The sequence below is a fragment of the Pseudopipra pipra genome, chromosome 21 (assembly GCF_036250125.1).
Source record: "Pseudopipra pipra isolate bDixPip1 chromosome 21, bDixPip1.hap1, whole genome shotgun sequence".
NCBI lineage: Eukaryota > Metazoa > Chordata > Aves > Passeriformes > Pipridae > Pseudopipra > Pseudopipra pipra.
The window spans coordinates 8,004,092-8,027,247 of record NC_087569.1 but is presented as its reverse complement, the minus strand read 5'-3'; the positions used below and the strand labels follow the sequence as shown (position 1 = coordinate 8,027,247).

Genomic DNA, 23,156 nt, shown 5'->3' with positions numbered 1-23,156 from the left:
CAGGAGCTGGTGAGTCAGTTCCTGTCAGCTCAAGAAAATGCAAAGTTTAAACAATGATGTTCCATAAGCCCTTTTCAGAAATTAGTTACATCTCCACACGAGCATAAACTGACAAAATGGGCTGCAGTGAGACTGATTTCTCTGCTGAGAAACAAAGAAGCACTTGTATTTCCTGGAAGTTACCAGAGCACTGAAGTAGCACAGATGTCTTTAAATCTCCCTGCTGTTGGTGGATTTGGGGTAGCCTGGCAAAGCTCCCCTTTTCCATCTGCAGTGCAGTTCAGGCTACTATGAGAAACACAGAAGCTTTAAGTGTCCCATCCAGACCTGCCCACCACGAGCAATTGGTAAGTGATGCAGGAAGGACAATACAGAGCAAATGAAACCAGGCACTGAACAAAGGAGGCAGAACTTAAACCCACCCCTGTGCAGGCGCTCCCAGGGCCGTGTTGCTTTTCAGCGCATTAACCCCCGTTTCTCTCACTATGAACCCCAAAACTGCCTGTCCCTGCCTTGCTGCAGAGCCCTGCTCTGCTGCTCTTCCCTGCCCTGGGCTCTGAAATGTTGGTTCTCTGAGCCAACTGGGAGCAGAGATGGGGCAGCAGGTGAGGCAGCTGGGCCCCAGCCATGGTTCTCCGTGCAGAGCTGGGCAGGACCTGCTCCTGCTGTTCCTGAGATGAGCGGAGCACCTTGGGAAGGCTTTTCCTGGAGAAACACCGTTTTCAGCCCTAATGGTTACAACACCCCCATGGCAGTGACTGCCCCACCCTGCCATAGCCCCTGCAGGACAACAGCCCCTTCCCCAGCTCTGAGAGCTGTTCAAATTCCACGTTTCCCTGCACCAGAGCAGTCCTGCTGCTTCACGCCTGACCACGCACGTCACACAGGCAGGAGCTGGAAGCGGTGGCTGGAAGGCAGCGGAGCAGGAGACAGGTTGGATCTCAGCCTCAGCCCTTCTCAAAGTGCCACTGGTGGTTCCCATCATGGCTCTTCCACAGATGGAATCAAAGCACAGCCACAGGACAACGCTGGCTATTGGTGTAGGTACGGATATATCTATCAGTGGATATAAAAACATTCATTTGGTGCCTTCTTTGTCCTTTTATAAAATCCTTTTATAAATCCATAGTGACGACACACTGTTGCAAGCTCAGGATACCAGGGAAATCTCAGGGAAGAAAGGCAGTCTTTATAGGACATTTTTTTCCTCTGGGAATCCTGGTAATAGACAGTATCCCTGATCTCCACCTCCCAGTGCTGGTGTGGTTTCACACCTGTGTGGTTTTCCTGGAGCACAAGTCCAGCTGGCAGAGCCATCACTGTGCTTAGAGCCCACCCAGCTGGTCTGGGCTCTGATTCCCATTCGGTGTCGGACTAGACAATGACTTCCTGGAATTGGACCTGAGGAAACAAGCACAGGTGTCAGACAGGGCAAGCAGGCTGGTTTTATTTTAGGAAGCAACATGAATAAGAGGTTCCCAGCCAGGCCAGTCATATCTTACCCCAGAGGACCCTCTGTACGGCTAACCCCCCATATCTCCATTTCATGAGGCTTTTGGAGCTGCCCCAATTTCACCCTCAGTCACTAGGGACCAACAGTACGAGGTCATTGACAGTCCAGCCCTGACAGAGCAGCTGCCTTTGCTCCCCAGCTCACTGCAGCAGTGAACTACAGAGGGGGCCAGAAACTTGGCTAAACTCATTTGGAGGAATATATTTCCCTGGAATGGGTCTTTGTTTGCCATTGACAGTTACTCTGCTCCTGTATCTCCTCCTATTTCTATTACTCATAACAACAACCCATGACATTTAACACAAAGCCAAGCCCACTTACTTCACTTCCTCGTACTTTTTGCCTCGATAAAAGTTACTCTTCTTAATCAGATACAGCAACACCAGGTCACAAAAGAAGGCTCCCTGCAAAGAGAAAGAACTTGTGTTTTATCTTTGGAATAGAAGTGTTCTGATCTCGTTAGCAATGAGCATTAATTAAAGAATAACTCATAGAAGCTGTGTTTTCATTCATTCTCCAAGCATTTTATGGGGTATATATATTATATTTCTCCTCCTTACAGCTACAGGAGGGGTCTGGGTCCCAATATGATACTTTGAGACAAAACATTCACTTACCGCTCCCATGAGCGCCAGCCCCGAACTGATGTTGATAACGGTGGGAATGATGTTAAATTTCCCTGCCTGGAAGAAGAAAAGTCATGAAGGAATCGGTGAGAGAACAACTCACAGAACAAACTGAAGGGCGTGGTACTGCCCAGGGGAAGCTGCTGCTGCCTGTGGGTGTGTTTTGTTCCCATGGAGCAGACACAACCAAGGCAGATCCGCAGTGAACAATCTTGGAGGCCAAAGGTCTGTGTGTGCCTCACATCCAACTGTCCCTGGCTGCAGTTCTGAGCTTGCATCATCCCTGGATTAGGCTTTTTTTTTTTTTTCTGCAGTGCATATGCATAGAAATAAGTCTCTGAGGTGTATTTACTTCTGCTGGGCTTTAAATGAGCCTGCTTTTAGGTAGAGGAGGTGCAGGCTCAGCTGCATTCCAGGTCATCTCTCTAATGCAGGGTTAGCTCCACATGGAGAGATGGAAAGAGCCCTTTCCTATGACAAGCCAGAGAGGCTTCCCTCATCCCAGAGCTGCCTTCCCACTGAGAAATGTCCCCAAGTTTTTTCTCTCCATGCTCTGGAATATTCTGGCCTGGGACCTCACCTTGCCATTCACCATCACATCGAAGCGGATTCCGTAGGCTTTGATGAGCGTCCGGTAGTCGACCCCCTCAGCATCCCGGTAATATTTGGCAAACCTGGAACACAGCAATGCTGGTCTTAACTCCATCTGCCCCTCTGAATTCCCTTGTCTCTTCAAACAGATCTGTTCCCCTGTCAAAACCAACTTTAGCCTGCCAGGAGCACAATTCCCTCCCTCCTTCCCCTGCAGCGCACTGTGCTTGGCTGGGGCAGTGCCTGGCACAGGCTGGTGCCACTCCACTGCCAACCTCCAACTCCTGAAGTCAAACCAGCCCAGCCCAACTGCAGTACTGATCGTGGCCTCCTCTTTACCCACCTGAAGTTGTACCCAGAAGAGATGGACGTTTCTGCAGACTTGTTATCCAGCCGGCTAAAAGAATAGTGAGGATTACATTCAGAAGGGGCTTTATCAAGATCACAGTTCCATTCAATCTGAATTCCTATCACACCACCCTTAACAGAAGAGAGAGACAGGGTGAGTTGTTTAAACTTAGTTCAGTTAAAGTGTCTTCAAATTTGTCAGGCCCTTGGGCGAGTTTTCCCCAGGGACAAAACCAGCTGCACTTCTGGTCCCAGACACGAGCACACACACCCCTGGATGGGCTGAGTTCAGCTGTGTGATATTAATCCCTTTACTCTACACACAACCCCAGCCTTTCCTGTGCTCATATCTGAAGAGCTTTCTCCCAGGACACTGATTTTACTAATTTAAGTGGCTGTAACATACTTCAATTGAGAAGATTCTCTTTTATGCAGGGACAGAGTTCCTGAAGTTCTGGGTTTAAACCAATGGTGCAGTAATGCTGAAATTTAACAAAGAATCCCTGCTGGCAGAGGTTTGGGCAGAATAACAGATAACTGACCCGACTAGCTCTTCCAGAGGACCCACATCACCCTGCCTCCCATTCCCTGGGGACAGGATAAATGGGACCAGCCTGACTTTAAGCACTGGCATCTCTCCAGTGCAGCCTGGACAGGAGGCAGTTCCCTGGGCAGCGGGCAGTGACTTCCCTCACGGCCACCCAGCACACAGAACAGCCAGTTGGGAAGACATGTGAGCCCAAGGGACACTCCTACCCCCAAGGCCATTTCCTGGAAGTCGCCCCCGGCCCAGCGGACGATGTTCCCCAGCACGAAGATGGGGCAGTAGGGATGCTCGGCGCTGTAGCGGCAGGTCTTCAGGTAGGACTCGTTGTCAGTTGCCAGCACATTCATCCTGCATGTAGAGAAAAGGGAAATCTGCCTTCTCTCCCTCTTTCCTTGCCTCCACAGCCTGCGCCAAGACTGCAGAGACAACAGATTTTTCCAACAGCCCAGAAATGGCCACCAGCCCTGTCACCCCATAAGCCACCCCGCTGCTGGCCCAGGGAAAGCAGCCTGCCCCTCCCAAAATGACCTCCAGGACAGACAGGGACTTGGCCATCTGGATCTGGGCTCAAGAAAGGACTGGCATGGAGCAGGTTGCCAGACTGCTCCAGGGCCACCTGGCTTCTCAAGGCAAACCAATAAGGATGCTAGAAATGCCTGTCTGAGCCCAGGAGAATAACCAGAACACACTCCTTTCTACACTGCTTTAGTTTGCTCATGTTGCAGCAGCAAAAGCAAACAACTATTTTTAAATTTGCATTTTTCCCAGCCTTGTCCAGGCACCGTCATTTTTATGGAAGAGGAGGAATATCTGTTGAGCAGAAGCAGCTCAGGACTATGCCAGGTCCATCTGCCTTAGGAGCTGTGCTGCATCCCAAGCTGTAGGAGCCACCAGCCCTCATCTGGGGAAGGACAGCCTTCCTTTTCCCAGTTGCTCTCTGAGAAGCTCCAAGCCCTCATTATCTCCTTGTTTCTGCACAGCCTGAAGCCAAAGCAGAGGGAATACCCACCTCCCCAGCCCAGCCCTCCAGCAGGAGAAGGACAGTGGAGCAAACAGAGGTTATTGGTTCCATGGTGGAGAGGACAGAGGGATCTCCGAGCACCTGCACTTACTTGGAGAACTTAAATTTGGGGAAGCGAATTGAGTTCTTGATGTAAACAGTGAAGTTTTCTGCACTGCCAAGAAGTGGTTTCCTGGAAAAGAAAGGTTTGTTCTCTGTCTTAGATTTGTACCCTGCCCACATGCTAAATCTTGAATTGCCATTTTAGAAACAGCCTCATCCAACGGGTTGGATGGCACCAGGCCAGCCATGCCACTTTTCCCACACTGCCAGCAAGGAGTTGGTGAGGAGGGTGCAGGTTTAGGGGACACCCTGAGAGCTGGGAACAGCCCTGGGACAGCCAGTGAGCTAAGCAGGGGGAGCAGAGGGCCAGTCCTGCCATGGGGACCTTGCAGAGCTCCCTCCTGCCCTGAACAGCAAACATTCAGCAAGCACCCAAGCAGAGGGAACACAGAAACTGCCCTGAGTGACACACAAGCCAAGCAACTCAAGCTTGGAAACAGGATAGGACGGCCACGTACTTGGGCTTGGATCTTTTCTCCACTGGGCACCAGGCCAGTATCTCACAAGTCCCTCTGGTGCTGTCCCTGTCTTTCAAACAACGGCCAGTCTTAACCCCTGCGAGCAGACACACAGAAAAGGTCACACAGAGCAGTCACCTCCTCTCCTTGCCTACAGGGCACATGAAAATAGATGATTTTCTCCCTCCTCCCTGCTGTGAAAGGGCATCTCAGCTGGAACAAACACTCTCTTGTTGCTTCTCTGAGCAGCCCGGGGTGCCCCGGCCCAGCCACCGCAGAGCTGTAAGCAAGGCAGCAACTCAATGGAAGATAGTAAAGAAAGGAAAGGCTTTGCTGCTCTCTGTAATCAGAGATCTCTGGGAGTGTAACAAGGCCGAGGCCTCTGAAGGACACCAAACACAGCACAGGAGGAAGGACTCTTCCCTTACCATTGCCAGCCACCACTGCTTCCCCTTCCAGGCAGTCCTCGTCCTTGTGGCACAGGGCATCGGGAATGCTGGCACTCTGCAAAGTGCAACAGAATCACAGGATCAGAATCACAGAACTCTGAGGACAGAAGTGAGACCTGCAAGAGGACACAGGACTCAGAGGGGTAAGAAAGTGCTGCTGCTGTGGGGGGAATTCTCTATATTGAAACAAAGATTTCATGAGCATTTCTACACTTTGGCATCCCAAGCCCCTCCCCGGCAGTCTTATTGTTACAAGGCATCAGCATCAGTATTTAGTTAAAGATAACCTAAATTTCTTCTACCTAACAATCCTTGAAATAGTTTCAGATCTTATTTTTACAAGACATCGACATCAAATCTTTAGTTAAAGATAACTTGATTTAGTTTTGTCTACCTAAACAATCTTCTGTTTTTTTAGTCCTCTGGGGTGTAAAGGTCACTCAACACAACTGCATGTTTTGTTAATGTAATTCCTTCTTCCTATCATTAACCAATGTTTAAGAACTACAAACTTACAAAGTTGAAGCTATTTAGTAAAATTCAAGCTAACATTGTTTACTCCCTTTCAATATGAACACTAAAAAGATGCAGCTGAAGTGGTAACTGTGGGTCATGCAAACAACTTGGCATATCACACCACCAGGAACACCAAGATTCACACACAGTCCTGATTTTGGGTTCTGCTCAGTCTGGAGAGGGACAGACTGTGAAAAAACCCAGACGTTACCTGGCACTCACCAAAACCAGCCTGGAGGCCACGGTGCTTCACCCTAAGAGATAACCCTACCTCGGGGATCTAAGCTACGAGCTCTCCAGCCCAAAACTGCCCCTCTCCCGGCTGCACGGTGGGTTCCTGCAGCCACTAGAGGACAGCCGTGTCCTCAACAATCCAGCTGTGCTCCCGGCCCCGGAAAATCCACCTCTGCCAGAGGGACACAGCGCTCCCTGCACTGCCAGCACCCTCCTCCCCCAGCCACGTCTCCACAGAGGACATTTCCACATGACATAAAGACCTCACACCTCTGGCCCACGGGGCATGTTCTGGAAGGTGCTAAGAACCCTCCTGTGTCTGGAAGGTAATGAAAGCCTGAGTGTTCAGCCCTTCCCAGGATGGGGCTCTTAGAGAGTCTCCTCTACCTGTAACTACACTGAGTCACCTCCAAGCTGTTTTCCCACGGCCTTCTCTGACCCTGAGCAATCACTGCCTGGTTTGGGCAGAAATCCAACACCTTCACCTCAAGTCAGGAAGGCTCTACACGATCAGTGCCTCTGGAAATTAAGACAGCTGAGCCTCCCAGGTTTGCAGTAACCAGCCTGATTTCCCAACTGAGATATCACATTACAGAGAAAAAACGTTCGCATTCCGTCCTTCCTCTGGTCGTTGCTCCCCAGGAGTCCTCTGTCAGTTCTTACCCCTGGTTTTGTAGGGGTCTGGGGGCCAAGGGGCTCAGTTCTTCCTACCTCAGGACAGGTGGCTTGTCTCTGGTTTGGGGTCACGATCAGATTCGTCATGACAAAGAAGACGCTTTCACCCTAATATAAACAGAGTAAAGCAGGAAAGGTTAGAAAACCTGGTTTATTTTCAAAGCACTTTTTACAAGGAGGATGCAGCTCTCTGCAGAAGAGTACAACCTCCCTCTCTTTAGAGGGCTTTCAGGCTGAGATACAACAGCACCCTTTGTCTGCATATTTGTTTGGATGAGGTCCCTCCTGCTGTGGGTGCACACACAACCATGAGAGCCAGCCCACGGCCCTGGGGGGAGGCAGGGCAGCCCTGAGCATCTCTCACAAAAATCCCACACTCACCACAGAAACCCCCTTCCAACACACAGCCCTGCCTGCTGCAGATAAAAATCAGAGATCTCGGGTTTCCCTCTGTGAGAACAGAGCTTGGAGGAGACAGGGTTTCTCCCAGCCCTCACTGCCTCCTGCTCCACTACCGAGGTCTCTCCAGCACAAACCAGCCCACCCAGACCCATCAGGACCCTTCTGCCTGAAGTGACATGACAGAGATCACACAGTAGTCAGCAGAGCACCCAGTGCACTGGTACAGGCATTTAGGAACTCCTCAAAACCCAGGCAGGATGCAGCTCACGGCTGAGATGAGATGTGCAGCAGTGAAACACCAATTCACACATGGGGCAGGAAAGCTTGTGAGGCTTTGTGGTCTCACAGCCCACAGACATCACTGTGAGCCCATGGTCTAACACCCCTGAGGCTGCTGGAGGCAAGTGGACACCAGGGCACCATATTTGTGCTCCTGAAGCCACAGCCCAGCAGGCTGGGTGACACAGCACAGCAGCCCAGGGGCAGAGCTGGTTCTCTTCACTCAGCCCACCACACTACAAGGCTTCCCAGTAAGCCAACATGCAGTAACAAAACCATTGAGGCACAGGAGAAACACCTGGCAAGTTAAAATACTGGTCAGTGCCACCATTTCATCCCTGGGTGTGCACCCCAGCCACTTGTTCAGTGTCCCCAAGGCTGGGACTGAGGCACCACAAGCACATTCCCAACCCTCCTGCTGCACAGCACATGTGGGGCTGAGGCTTTGCACTGAAACTGGTGGAAGCAGAGAGCACAGTCACGGGTTTGGGGAGTGCAGCAGGAGGAAGGGAAGTTTTATTCTTATGTACAGGCAGTTAAATTGTTCAATTTATAGCTTTCTGCCCTGTCAGCACAGGACCCTAGGTTTCCCCTCACACCCTTCCATGCAGGGAAAGCACAACTGCCCCTGGAAAGCACAGCTGGGCAAATTCCAACTGTTGTTGGGCACATCTGCTGCCACCTCTTCCCTGTGCATCTCACTGTATCCAAGCCAAGGAAGCAGCAGGGCAGGTTTAACCAGACACGTTTCCAGCAACCCTCATCACTCTTAATTGCACCACATTTTCTTTCCACCTCCCCCTGCTCTGTGCACACCTGTTCTAATCCAGGAACAGAGGTGAGCAGACACTGCTCAGCTGAGAAATCCACGGGATTTCTGCTTCCCAAACATCACAGACCTGAGAAACCAGGTTGCTTTAGTATTTGCAGGAAAGACCTAAGAGAAGGCCCAGCATTGCCTTCTTGTGGCCCAATTCCTACTTATTCACAGGGAAGACCTGGATACATCACTTCAATCATGCTGGAAGCTGAGTGGCAGAGAAAACAGCAACGGGGTGATGCCAACCTGTGGAGGGATGACGTAGTCTGCGACATCCCACAGCCTCTCCCCCAGCTCTGAGGTGTTGGTGAAGGCCACCCCTTTCAGCTTGGTGATGACAGAGCTCTGGAGAGATGTGTCTGTGTCCTGGTAGCCTTTCTTGACAACAAACACCCACCTGTGTGAACACAGCAGGCAGCAGCATTAGGGGGGGTTCAGGGAACAAGTCAACCAGAGGAGATTCACACCAAGGTCAAATACCATCCAAGAGTAAATCAAAGCATGCCAGTGACACCAAACCCTCTGCAACTGCTGCCACAAATACAGAATAAACTCTCTGACACAAGCTGGGCTTATCCACAGCAGGGAAATACGTAACAACTGGTCATGAGGTAAAAAACCAAAGCCTCCCCCCTCACTGTCCTGTGCTATACTCAGCAACCTCAGAAGAGGAAAGAGGGAGGACAGGGCTCTGCCTTCCTTGAGAAACAAAACAAGCTTTTGCAGGTTGCAGTGAAGAGTGTGGCTGGTTTCACAAGGGCACAACTCTCCCACTTTAGCCCCTTGCCACTGGGCTGCCAGTCAGCAACAATCCATGGCTGGGGAGATGCAACTCCTGCAGGTGAGCTGGATACTCCTAACCTGTAGGGAATATTCTCATCTGGATACAGGATCTTTTGTAAGCTGGTGTCATGGTAACAACCTGACTGCACACCTGGGAGAGCTACTGGGAGAGCTGCTGCTGCCTTGCCAAGCAGTCCAAGGAAAGGCTTTGCTTACTTCTCTTGCTGTCCTCGGCAGTGTTATCCACAGGATTGCTCCTTTAGCAGCCAGTCCGTGCCAGACTGCTGAGACTTCACTCGTGCTCTGCTCACTAGAGCAGGCTCTGGGACTGCACAGCCTTCTATAAATAAACCCAGCACGTAAAAATGACTCTGCTATATTTAATCAGTGAAAACACGAGGTGCAAGAAAGGTGAAGGGACTCAGAAGCACAAAGAGGGTACAGACTTAGCTATCACATTCTGAAAAGCCTCAGAAACTCAGGAAGCGATGGCACAAGCATCACATAGGTTGGATAATTCCGGGTCTGAGCCTGCAAGGACTATCATTGTGCCCATTACACACCAGTGTGACCAGCCTCTTACAGAACTGGGCCTTTCCTGAGTGCTGCTCCAGCTATTTCCATGCCAGCTCGCCCTGCTCTGAAATGAATGCAAGGCAGCCAAAATTCCTGCTGCCTCAGCCCCCACAGTCCCGGCTGCTGCAGCCCACTCCAGCAAAGAAATCTCCCACTTTCTGCTGGGTTCCCTCCCATCTAGGCTTGAGCACGTCATGCTGTCCTGCAGATAACCCAGGTGTGTCCCAAGGCTCAGCACCGTGGCCATAAATGCTACTGTTCCTAATGAGTCAGGTGTTAAGGTTTGGCACCATTCCCACCGAACACAGAAATAAAGGTATAAATAATGCAGTACAAAGCCACAATGGCACTGGGGCTATTTTTAACCAGACCTTAATCTGAAAGGTAGAGCCGAATCTAGAGATCCCTAGCAGGTGAAAAACCAGATATAACCTACTAAACATTACAAAATCCAGCTGTACCAACATGCCTGGCTATCTGCATTAAAATCAGGAGGCACAGCAGGCTGTCTCTGTGTGCAGAGTATCCTACATTGATCTTTACACAGCACAGCAAGCAAAGGCAACCCCAGCAGCACGTGAAACACAGGGTGATCCTTACCCCACCAGGTAAGCCAGCACGGAGAGCTGCACCACTCGGTAGAGGATCCCCACCTTCTTGTTCTTGGCAATGACGTATTTCTCCGTTTTATAGTCGAAAAGCGACAGGAACAAAGCCTTCCAAGCCACCTGCCCCATGGTCCCGGCTCGCCGCGCTCCGGAGGCTGGAGCAGCGCTCGCAGCTCTCGCTCCCCACACGTGCCCTGCCTGGAAACCGACACACCAACCCCTCGCACTGATCTCCTCCCTCCTGTCAGCTGCTCCCCGCCGGCTCTCGGCTCGCAAACCAGCAGCTGCGCTAAGATCAGATCCTCCCCGAGCTGCTTTCCAGCTGATTCATCCCCTGGGGAAACCCCCCTGCCCCCATCAGTTTTGTCCCCAGGCTCCTGTCCATCACAAAATGATCAGAACTAAACACGTTATAGCATGAAACCATGTCACAGCATCCAAGGTGGCACAGTTACAGTCTCTCACTGCTAAGGATTAAAGCCTTTCTTCAGCCTTTACGGGATGACAAAGCATGGGGTTAAATTTTTAATTTCTTAAACATTCACATGTGTACTGAGGTCCTTGACAGTCACCCAAAATATCTGCCTGGCTACAAAAACCCACTAAATCCCCAAATTAAGGAAATAATAAATGAACTCTGCACGTAGTTAAGGATCAATCATCATAGACAATAATTTCTTAAAACTGGACCTGAGGAAACAAGCACAGGTGACAGACGGGGCAAGCAGCTGGTTTTGTTTCAGGAAACAATGTGGGCAAGAGGTTCCCAGCCAGGCCAGTCACACCTTACCCCAAAGGCTGTCACCCTCTGACAGCTCAAGACCCAACTCTCAGTTTTATGAGGCTCTGGAGCTTTTGGAGCTGCCCCAATTCCATCCTCAGTCATTGCAGACCAACAGCACAAGGCCACTGATGGTCCAACCATGACACAGCAGCTGCCTTTGCTCCCCAGCTCACTGCAGCAATGAATTACAGAAGGAGCCAGAAACTTGGCTAAACTCATTTGGAGGAATATAATTTCCTGCAATTTACCTTTGTTTGCCATTAACAGTTACTGTGCTCCTGTATCTCCTTTTATTTCCATTACTAGTACTGCCAATTGTAGTACTCCCCTGCCAAATTCTCTTCCCTGGGAGAATCATTCTCAAGATCTCAGGTTTTATGAAAATGTTGTCCTTCATCCTCCTTAAATTCCATATCAAATCTAAACAGCTAGATCTGATTTTTAATGAGCGTGTGTGACAAGGTTGCTCCAAATCACGAGAGAATCACAAACAGCGTAATAAGGAAAAAACCACTCATTTTGTGCCTCATGCCAGAGCCATCCCTAGAGTTTCTCTGCAAAGCAAAAGAAGCCTTTCTCCAGCATCTGCAAAATTAGAGCACAAACCTGCCTGTGGCCTCCTTTTAACCCGGTGGGTGCTGCACTCTCCAGCCCCAGCCCCACTCTGCACTGGCTCTGTCACAAGGGGCTCCTGGGGTGAAGGGCTGCTCAGAGAGTGAGTCCCCCACTCCTGTGCACCCCCATCCACTCCCCCACATGTGCCCAAGGTGTGGGAGAGGCCACCCCTGGCTCAGGGATAGCCCCAACCCCGCTCCCAAACACTGCAGCCTCAGCAGAAGCTGGGGGCTGGTCCTGCTCATCTCTCCCACCGCCACGACCCCTCCTTTCCCTGCCTGCATTCCCCCCAGGGGCAGCCCCTCTTTGCTCACAAAGCATTTTGGCTGCTCCCCAAGCCCCTCCTGGAGCCCTCTGTCCCTCTCAAGCATCTGTTCTTCATGCTTTACCTCTTCCTTGATCCGTATTTGGCCATTGCACCCACCACTCCTTACCAGATTCCTACAGACCAGACCATCACTAGATCCAGTCTTAAAGGTCCTCTGTGTGAAAGCCTGAAGGACAAATAAAATCTTAAAACATACAGTAACCAAATAATGCAAAACCCTCATTGAAAACAAGCTCCTGCAGAAAGGAAGGAGACCACAGTGATCCATGAATCCAGAAATGAGTAAGGAGGAAAAGTGAGCTCAGCCTGTCTTCCCTCTCCACTGCCCAAGCCCCAGAGCCAGGCAGTTAGAGCTCAGGGAGACTGACCAGCTCCAGGAACCAGAGCTGGATGGAGACAGGAGCATCCTAAAGGAGCCACCACCTGATCTCCTGCCCAATCTGCTCCTTTTGCAAGGATGTGACAGACAGCCAAGCATCGTTTCTGTCCCACAGGAACCCCCCCTGCTTGCCCTGGCCCTGCTGGATCTGCTCCAGGGACAGGACTAGAGAGTGAGATGCCTCCACCATCTCTCCTGCTACACTGAGGACACACAAGTTCATGGACAAATGAAGCACCAGAGGAGACAATTCAGCCCTTGGTGGTGTCTTAAGACCCCCCTTCTCCATCTTCATCTTCCTCATCTGTCTGGGGACTGCACAGACTGAGATCAGACCACAAAACCTGCCAGCAGTTAAACAGTGTGTTACCTCCTGGCCTGGTTTTACTTGGTGGCACAGACACAGGTCTGCTCTGAGTCTTTGTAATAATTTCCAGGTCAATTAATCTGAGAAAAGATTTACACAGGTTAGAAAAAAAATGTTCCTTAGAGTGAGAAGTGTTCTGCTCTAGGTGTGGCCTCAAGATGTCAACCAGGTTTGACCACTAAAATAAAAAAAAGAGGATGTAAAGCTGATACTTTTCTTGGTTCTTTTTAAACATCAAGCAGGAGCACAGTTGCAATAGCTGTTTTGGAACAAAAAGTTTCACATGTATCAAATGTGCCTCAGAATATTCTGCATACTGCTCAGTACAAGCTAAATTTTTGCTGACAAAGCTGTTGCTGCTGCTGAGCTGCAAAAACAACTTAGCTGGTACTTTTTTGAACGCTCTCACAAATATTGTTTTCATCACCTGGTTTTCACAGCCTTATTTTTTTTCTTTTCTTGCCTGGAAATCAAGTCTGCTGGTGTGTTTCTTGAACTGGTTTTGGGTGTTCAAACATAAGCAGTTTCATTTGCAGCAGGGGAGTAAATAACCTAACAAAATCAAAGCATCATCAGTGAAAGATAAAAAAACCTGTAGTTTCTCTTAGTCTTTCTCAAGGGACTGAGGCTGGATCTTCCCTGCAAGATCTCTTCCTTTATGAGTCCCACACTTTGAATTTTCCATGAAAAAAACCCAGTTCTGCTCCACTCCCATGAGTGGTGTTTTCTCAGCCCCGAAATTCTCACAGGGGGAATCACAAACAGGACTGAAACTGCCCCTTTCTCTATTTTTTATTCCTGACATGTTACACCTGTACTTAATTCTCACACTGTTCACAGTAATTGTCTCAGGTGTCCTGTGAGCACACGTGACTAATGACATCCCTGCCTGCCCAGGCTGCTCCTCACCTACTTTCCCTCCACCTGTCAGCAGCTCCTTGGTGTTAAGCTGCCCTGGAGCTGATCTCAGCTCGCTCAGGAGGCTGCAAATGCCACATTAAGGGACTGTGGAAATTAAACTTTAAACCCCTGCCCTGATCCAGGGGCATTTGAAACACAGTAAGGTCACGTCTGTCTCTGTGATAGTGTAGCATAGAAAGATTTCAAGATCAGCCCAGTAATATCTTTAAATTACACCCAAAAAAGACCAGATGCTCTCCAGGCAGTGGCAGAGAGCCCTGGAGGTGCCTGTTTTAGGCACTTGTTCACTTCCAGTGCCAAATAGTCACCCCCAGGCATCAACTCTCTCCATGATTCCCACTCCACCCTTCACTGACTGTCAAGTGCAACAGAAACCATCAGCTCCCAAAGGCACGGGGCTGACTCATAAATGCTGAGACATTTCTCCAGCACTGAAATGCTCCTGCAGCAAATGTTTGAGTGATGCAGGTCCATCATCCCTCAGAAACAGGCGCCAGACCAGCTACTGAAATAGCAGAGAGACGAGGAGGAGAGGATGTAAATAGGAGACAAGCTATTTTGGCAAGGAAATGAACAGTGGGAAGGGCAGCTCTCTCCATTAGTGGTTTCTTCTCATACTGTCATACTGGTAAGTCAACATCTACAAAAAAACAAGGTGAAGGGTTGAACAGGTTGAAAGAGGAAGTTGCTTTCAAACCACAGCTCGTACACATGGAAACACAAGGAAATCAGCACCATCAAGCATGAGCTGCTTTCTGAAGGTGATGGGTTTGGATGTGAAAAAAAGAAATGTGTGTGCAGTCCACAGTGAAAAATGCTCTGTTCAGCTTCTCTTGCAACCCTGGCTGTGACTTTGCAGGGTAAATGAGCCTCTGTGTTTGTCCTCTTAACTAGCACAGCTGCACACCCAGCCACAATGGAAAGGGAATTTGTGGAAAGAATCTGTCATTATCCACAGGAGCATCCTGAACTGTCTGTAGGAGTGAGAACTGGAAGAATTCTGAAGTTCCAGAACATATTCTGTCTTTGATTCAGCTCTCCACTTCCAGGAGAGCCATTTACAGCCTTTGAATGTATTCCAGGTTATTCCCCAAGTCTTGAATCTCCTCCACAGCATGTAGGAGTGTTGTTATTATTAGCTGGAACATTTACCCACTCCTCTCCCCCAACCCAAGAAGGAAAGTGCTGGAGGAAGAGGAACAGAGAGGAAGGAAAAATATTGAACATCTAATGAAGCCAAGCCATCATACCCTGTTCTGTGGCAGTGCTGGCACTGAAACAGGTAACAGGAATTAAAGTGCACATAAAACACTGCTCAGAGACTGAGTGCAGTGACAGCAGAGTTGTGCAGTGCTGCATTGCAATGAATTCACCTTCTAAAGTCAGCCAATAAAAGTATCATTGGGAAATTATGGAATGTTGAATCCAAGCCTGAAAGCTGAATGTGTTTAATAAAATGTGTATTCACAGGAACCACTGATTTAAAGGTGAGGCCCTGCTCTTGAATACACCAGACAGATCAGTATTTACTTCTTTGTCAACACATGTCATTCCTGACCTGGAAAGACAAGAAACTGGTCCTGGCTTGATACCCCTACCAGAGCTTACCTTGAGGAGAAAACTTCACCCCCTTCCATCACCTTTCTCAAGGAAACAGGTAGAAAGTGTAGCCTGAGGCCTCTGTCCTTTCCTCCCTGGAATTACCAAGTGGTAACTCCTTCCAGCCATAGGGAAACACAGGTGCTGCTCAGACCTGACTCCCAGAGGAAAAGGTTTACTGAGCAGCCCCCTCAGCCTGGCACCTGAGCTCACCCTACATGTGCTGATGCCAGAGGCTGAAGTGTCCCAGCTGTGCTGCAGACCTACTGGAGCCAGTTTAGCCAAGCTGGGAGGGAGAGGGTCAAAGGAATCTGCTTGTGGCAGGGCAGCATTATTCCAGCTCGCTCACTCTGTTATAATAAAGGACAGGAAATGTCTCTTTTGAGCTGCAATTCAATTACCTCCAAATAAAGCTGCCCCAACAGGCTCCTGAGCCCAGAAAAGCTCTCCTATCCGATGTTCTCATGTCAGCACCCTGCACTTAATAATGAAGAACTGCTGATGCCCTTTTCCTGCTAAGCTTTCCTGAGCAGCAGAGCTCCCTTTCTCCTGCTGCCACCAGGCCATGGCATTCCCTCAGCTCCAACATGAACCCAGCAGCTTCTGAGCTCATTGATGGAATTATAACCCAAGGTTTGGGAGTCTTCCTGGCATATGGGAAAGACATAAGCAGCTGGTGTCATCCCTGATTAAAGCAGCATCACAAAACACATCCTGCCCTCCCGTGGGAAGAACAAAACGGTGAAGAAACACCAGGCTGAACACATGACGGGGCCCACGGTGGTGAAACCAAGAAGCTGTGGCTCTGCAAACCCTCTGCCACCTTTGCATAAAGGTCATGAACCATCCTGACAGCTCAGAGGCCTCTGGAACATCTGCAGCAGCTTCTCTGCCCCTGACACCTGGACCCCAAACAGCTGCCAACACCTCAAACCTGGCTGGGGTCGGACGTTCAACGACTCTGAAAGGGGCATCTGCAAATTTTCTGTCATTCAGGGATGTGCCATAACTGTGCCACTGCCAGAGTGCACAAAAGTCAGGGCCCTGCAGAGAGGCCACAAATGTTGACAAGGCTTTTGCACAGGGGATGTGATTCAAAATGCAGATTGCAAATAAATTTAGAAGCCGACACAGCAAGGCTCCCATGGAAACAGCACAAAAACCCAGCTGTGGTTTGGATGACTTGAGTCTTGGCAGTCTTGGCTAATCCCTTAAGTGCCATCCAATTACTGCAAATGTGTTTGGCAGCTGCTGCAGTGATTGCAAAGAATTAAATGGTCGGATGGCACTCACCGGAAATTACAAGTCACAGAACTCTGTAATGCATTTAAGAAAAAACATCTAAAAAGGAAAATAACATTACCCACTGCAAGAGCTGACCTCCTTGAGAGCCTTCAGGGACAACAAAAGGGATCCAAGTAATCAGGGAAACTTAATTCAGAGAAGAAATTATGGGAAAAAAAGAAAAAAAAAGGAGAGAAAGATTGCTTGTTAGTTTTGCATCAGACAATATTGGTTAAATCAAGGGAGACAGGAACTTTTTTGTCTTCTGAAGGTCTGAATGAGTAATCTTTGTCTAATCTACTGCTGTCTATAAACACATTAGATCTGTGGGGTTTATGGTCAAGCAAACACGACAGAAATAAAACAACCACACAAATAGGGACAGAGATAGGAACACTACCAAGTGTCCATCTTTGTCCTTCTTTGGAATCAGCAAACACCTGAGAGGGCCTGAGATCATTTTGCTGCTCAGGAAAAACGCCTGGTCCTGGCTAAAGCCAACCACAGGGGCTGGCCAGGCATCTTCTTTCCCCAAACTCTCTACATTGCTGATTAACCTGCAGCTGATAAACCACCAGTGCTGATCTTTCAGATTAAAAAACATGTCTTCACCAGGGAAAGAGAGGGAATATTGATGTTGAAATCCCTGAGAGGACAGGAGGCCTCAGTGTTGGCTGCATCAGTACAGAGTTCAATAAAGTACCCTAAAAGCTTTTCTGATCTGCACTAGCAAATATCCTCCCTCTGCTTCTGTCCTACAGTCAAAACCTGATTTCACTAAACTCAGTGGCAGAACAAAAGGTCCAGAATTTAACTCTGGGACTTGATTAGTTCTCTAGACTCAGCAAAACCACCAGGATGTCCCACTTGTTCCTGCCCCAACAGAAGGGCCCAGCTGCCTGTGTGATCCTCACATCTCCTCTTTCAGACCCAAATCGAGTCCTCTGCTCAAGGTGATTTTTCCAGGGACCAGCAGAACAGTTCTGCTTTTTAAGAACTATGGAAAAAGAAATAAAAGGAACGAAACCTCAGCTGCTTTTCAGCAAAGCCTCACTCAGACTGCAAGAACCACACAGTCCTGTGCTGCCACCAAGCTGTGTCCCGTGTCCATAGCCTGAGTTATGGCTGTGACAACACATATATATATATACACATACATATACATACACATTCTATAAAAATGTAATACAGAATTCCATTCTATGCACATGTATAGAACACATGTATACATATATATACACATGTGTGCACATGTATAAATACATGTATAGATATATACATGAATGCACATGTGTAAAATACAGGTATAAACATATATACATATATATGTACATGTATGCACATGTATACAATGTATGTATACATACATACACACACATATATACATGTATGCACATGTATACAATACATATATACATGTATATGTATGCACATGTATAGGATACATGTGTACATATATATATGTATGGACATGTATAGAACACATCCATACATATATATATACACACATATGCACATGTATAAATACATGTCTACATACACACACGTATGAGCACGTACAGAACACACGCGTGAAGCCAGTCCTGCCGTGACGTGTCCCCGTGGGCCTGGATGGAGCAGCGCTGGCACCGCCCGTGCCGGGGGCTCTGACAGGCAGCGGAGCGGGTCTGTGACACGGCAGCGGCCGGTGCCAGCACGGCCGGGACACTCCGGGAGACCGGGACCAGGACCAGGACCAGGACCGGGATAGGAGGGCGTGGTCAATGGAGGGCGTGGTCAATGGAGGGCGTGTCCTCCGCTGGCCCCGCCCCGGTGCGGCGGACCCCGCCGCGCTCTCGCGCGCTCTCGCGATAGCGGTTTGAACGGGCGGCGGGCGCGCTCCCGCCGGCCCGGGGATCCTCCTCTCCCTCCTTCCTTCCTTCCATCCCTCCCTCCTTCCCTCCTTCCCTCCCTCCCCGCGATGCTGCCGCGGCCGCGCCTCCTCCGCACCTACTCCCGCCGCGCCGGGTACCTGCGCCCGCTGCAGCCGCCCGACCGCTGGATCTCGCCGCCGCAGGACCGCAAGCGCTTCTTCAGCTCCACCTCGGCCGGTTCCAGCGCCTTATCCGCACGCTCGGAGGACGACCCGGACTTCTCGCCGCCCAGCGACTGCCGGCCGCGGGCCGGGGGTAAGCGCCGGGCCTGGGCCCGGCGGCTGCGGAACCGCAGGCGGAAGACGCGGGGGAAGGAGAACCGGGAGCCGGAGCCGTCGCTCTCCTCGCCCCCCCCGTCCCTCTGCTCGTCTTCCTCGTCCCTCTCCTCGCCCTCCCCGTCCCCGCCGCGCCGTGCCCGGCGCCGCCGGCAGGGCCCGCCGTGCCCCGCGGCCGCCCCGCTGCTGTGCAGCACCCCGCAATGGCCGCCCCCGGCGCGGCCCCGCCGCCCCGCCCCGCCCGCCGCCGGCAGCCTCGTCTTGTTCAGCTCCGCCACCGACGGCGGCTCCGGGTCGTGCTCGGGGCTCGGGGACAGCCCCCCGCCCCGCCGCCCCCGCCGCCGCGCCCCGCAGGTCCGGCTCGCCCCGCTCCTGCTCAGCACCACCATAGAGAGCGGATCGGGGCTGGAGCATCACCCGCCGCCCGCCGGGCAGCGCTCGGGGCAGCGCCGGGGCACGGACAGCGCCGGGGAGGAGAAGGAGCAGGAGTGGATCGCACCCGAGAGCGCTGAGCCCGACCCGGGGCTGCAGGAGCCCCGCCGTGTGCTGAGGTCGTCGGTGCGGGGGGAGCCCTGCCGGGCACAAGCTGCCTCGACCTCACAGAAATCCCCAAGCGCTTTTCCGCCCGCTCAGGGTGAGACACAGCAATCTGCGCCCTGCGACGGTGCCGCTTCTGATGGGCCGCGTGAGCATCTCACCAGACACTCAGCAAAAGGGAGCTCGGGTTGTCACACAAGCCCAGCCAGCGAGTACCAGCTTGTGCCAGTGGTGGTCTTGGACCGTCAGGAGGTGCCAAGTAGGATGGCGAGCATGAAGCTCAACAAGAAGGCTGATGTTCAACCCACCTGCCAGCAGCCAGAATCTCCCGTGGGCCGCCCAGGAATCTTGGAGAGTAAATATAAAAGGACCAAGCCTCTCCAAGGCTCTGGAGAGGGCAGCACCTGCAGGAAAGCCTGTATCAGTGGCTTCAGCGCCAGCCGCTGGGGCAGGCACACGAGGCTCCGCCCAAAAAGGCTCAAAAACAAGAGGCAGCAGCAGACTAACAACAACTTCCTCAGACCACAGGGGAGGCAAAAACGAGCGCAGAAGGGTGTTCTGGAGGTGTCTGTAGATGTAAGAGATAATGACTGTTCACTCCTCAATAGCTCGTATTCCTGGGCCAGAGTTCGAGCATCCCTGTCCTTCCATAAGAAGAAGAGAGTGACCACTGAGGACAGTTTCTGCAGCAGCATCCTCTGTACCCCGGCAGGGAAATCCCAGCTGTCGGGGTACCAAGCCAGCCTGTCGGCTGGGAGGGCTCAGGGCTGCTCCTGGTCTGCCTCCTCCATTATCCTGCTGGCTCCCAGGGATTCCTCTGTCCTGGAGCTGATGCTTACAGACGCAGAGAAGGTGTTTGGGGAATGCCACCAGGAAGGGCCTGTTGCTTTTGAGGAATGCATTCCTTTAGATAAGATGAAAGATTGCAAGAAAATTGGAGAAGGGGTGTTTGGAGAGGTGTTCCAGATCAACAGTGAGAGAGGGCCCGTGGCCCTAAAAATAATTCCCATTGAAGGGACTGAGAAAGTAAATGGTGAAGCTCAAAAGAGCTTTGGGGAGATTCTGCCTGAGGTAATAATTTCAAAAGAACTCAGTCTTCTGTCTGAGGAATCTGTGAATAGGACTGTTGGGTTCATCAGCCTGTACTCTGTGCACTGTGTCCAAGGGGCCTATCCCAAGTATCTCCTGGAAGCCTGGGACAAATACCACAAAGAAACGGGATCAGAAAATGACCGGCCAGACCTTTTTGGGGACGAGCAGCTCTTCATGGTTCTGGAGTTTGAATTTGGAGGCAGTGACTTGGAGCACGAGAGGTGCAGATTCTCCTCAGTGGAATCAGCAAAAAGCATTTTGCACCAGGTCACTGCCTCCCTGGCCGTGGCAGAGCAGGAGCTGCACTTCGAGCACAGGGACCTGCACTGGGGGAACGTGCTGGTCAAAAAAACAGATGCCAAGGAACTTCATTATGTGCTGAATGGGGCAACACACACAATCCCCACAGCAGGGATTCACGTCAACATCATCGACTACACCCTGTCCCGGCTGGAGAAGGATGGGCTGACCGTGTTCTGTGACCTCTCCATGGATGAGGAGCTGTTCCAAGGCACAGGGGACTACCAGTTTGACATCTACAGGCAGATGAAAGCGGAGAATTCCAACATCTGGACTGACTATCACCCTCACAGCAACGTCCTCTGGCTGCACTACCTGGCAGATAAACTTTTGAATGACATGAGGTACAAGAGAAAGGCAACAACTCCTGCCCTGAGGAAAACAAAGACACAGCTCACCAAGTTCCACAAGGAGGTGCTGACCTTTGAGTCTGCCCACGATGTTTTACTCAACAGCAGCCTTTTCCAGTGACCAAGGACTAAGTCACTGATTCTGCCTTTCTCCTCTGCTTTTTTTTGGATACATGATCTTTTTACATGTTGGCACAATGAAGTGTTATGATTCCCCGTGTGAATAATACACTATAAAAAATGTCTAAAAAAATCCCCCCAAAAGTTTTCTGCTCTAAGATGTTTCCATATCTACTGTTTTTGAAGGGTGGTGGAGGGGAGACAACCCTTCCTGTTGACTTGTGTCAACTTTTGTCAAGTGGACTTCTGAGAAAGGTTTGAATAAATAAATTAAGGCTCAATAAATGCTTTGAATTTCACATAATTTTTTTTTACCTTTTTAGTCCTAGATTATTAAAGGTTGTTTTCTTACTATACTGGCTTTTTACATTTTCTTTTTTAAAGGAAAAAACCCTTCAGTTCTGGACAGTGAGGACAAGGGTGAACATTGTTGCTTCACTGGAGACAGAAAGGGGAAAACCCACCCTTTTATTTAGTTTTAAAACAGAACTTTTGTTCAGTTTGGTGAAATTTCTACCTGGAATGATAGTACAAAATGTTAATATGTAAAAGTTTCTGTAAAGTGTTTTAAACCCACTAATCTGGAATAATATGTTAATATGGGGAGGGGGTTCCCTCTCTTAAGGACCAAGGAAGATGTATCTGATTTTGAAAAAAAAATAAGACAAAGTACGTGTGTTCTTGATGTGGTTTTGATGGTTGTAATTTTGTGACCTTGTGTGCTGATAGGAACCCAAATCTGTAACTTGGTAGTAGCACTTGAAGCAATTTCTCCATTTATCACAGAAGAAAATGCAGAAGGTAATAGTTGTTCTTTAGTCCTGACTGCAGGTGCACCAGGTGCCCTAAATTGGAAGCTATCCTTACATTAAATCCCAGCTCTTTGTTCTCAGAAGTCCTTTGCCAGTATTCACATTCATTAAAGAAACTGGTCTAAAGAGAACAACCGACCAAGTGGAAAGTGAATTAGATTGTTAACCAGTGACAAAGATGCATTAAGAAATTAAGAGGCAGCAGCATCAAATTCATTATAACTGGATTGCTCTCTGTGCAGCCTGTCTATGTCAATGTGTATATGTGCACTTTACCAATTAAAAGCATCTTTGACCCTTTCTTGAAGTCTTCTTTGTACAAGCTCAGCAGTTGGAGACCCTGAGTACCCCAGCTGTGATGGTTTTACTGTTCTGCCTTCCAGACTCTCCTTGTGCTGTCCAGTACCACAGAAAGTGACTCAAGAACCTGCAGTGCTTGAAATTATTAAGATGGAAATTGTCCTGGGATCTTACCAGGCATCCTCTCAATCTTGTTTTTATCTCTAATTGACTAAAGTAATGCAATATCTTTGAATATTCTGTAAACCTACTTGGTAAGGACTGCAGTGAATGCTTGTCTGATATAAGGATGTTCTTCAGTCACAATGGTGCTATTTGCATTTATGCTTTAAAAAAAAAAAAGAGAAAAAGGAGAAACCATGTTATTCTTTGCCTGCCTTGGTCCTTTGTTTCTGCTGATTTGGGCTGTGCAGGAAGGATGAGATAGTGGCAGGAACTAAGAAAGGAGAGGTGCCAGCCCAGGGGTGACATGGGGCAGTGGTGTTGGAGCAGCCTGTTGTTACTACAGGTTTTGAAAGCTGCCATTGCCTTGGAATGTTTCCCTGCAAACCAATTTGCTCATTTGTGAACGTGTAGTGATTTTCATTATTCAAAATTTAAAGCTTCTACCCCTTGCAGAACTGGACATTAAA

The 23,156-nt window shown here is 49.8% G+C and overlaps 2 protein-coding genes and 1 long non-coding RNA gene across 7 annotated transcripts; 2 read left to right on the top strand and 1 right to left on the bottom strand.

The window, feature by feature from the left end:
- Positions 1-1,090: 1,090 nt before the first annotated feature.
- P2RX5 (purinergic receptor P2X 5) lies at positions 1,091-18,895 on the bottom strand. Of its 5 annotated transcripts, none has more exons than XM_064677533.1 (12): positions 18,815-18,895; positions 8,828-8,978; positions 7,069-7,188; positions 5,635-5,710; positions 5,207-5,303; positions 4,738-4,818; positions 3,835-3,973; positions 3,074-3,210; positions 2,720-2,813; positions 2,131-2,196; positions 1,835-1,917; positions 1,091-1,401 (listed from the first exon to the last, which is right to left on the bottom strand). In XM_064677533.1, the coding sequence occupies exons 3-12, from the start codon at positions 7,165-7,167 to the stop codon at positions 1,326-1,328; spliced, it is 948 nt and encodes a 315-aa protein (XP_064533603.1). In that variant the 5' UTR covers positions 7,168-7,188; positions 8,828-8,978; positions 18,815-18,895; the 3' UTR covers positions 1,091-1,325. The 5 variants fall into 5 exon arrangements, with proteins under 5 accessions (XP_064533603.1, XP_064533602.1, XP_064533599.1 ...); XM_064677532.1 differs by lacking the exon at positions 18,815-18,895 and adding an exon at positions 18,386-18,575; XM_064677529.1 differs by lacking the exon at positions 18,815-18,895 and adding an exon at positions 10,541-11,966.
- On the top strand, positions 5,706-7,215 carry LOC135425353 (uncharacterized). The gene is made up of 2 exons (XR_010435562.1): positions 5,706-5,798; positions 6,241-7,215. It is a non-coding gene; the product is annotated as an uncharacterized LOC135425353 (long non-coding RNA).
- On the top strand, positions 18,665-22,525 carry HASPIN (histone H3 associated protein kinase). The gene has a single exon (XM_064677479.1). The coding sequence runs from the start codon at positions 18,786-18,788 to the stop codon at positions 21,411-21,413; it is 2,628 nt and encodes an 875-aa protein (XP_064533549.1). The 5' UTR covers positions 18,665-18,785; the 3' UTR covers positions 21,414-22,525.
- Positions 22,526-23,156: the final 631 nt, after the last annotated feature.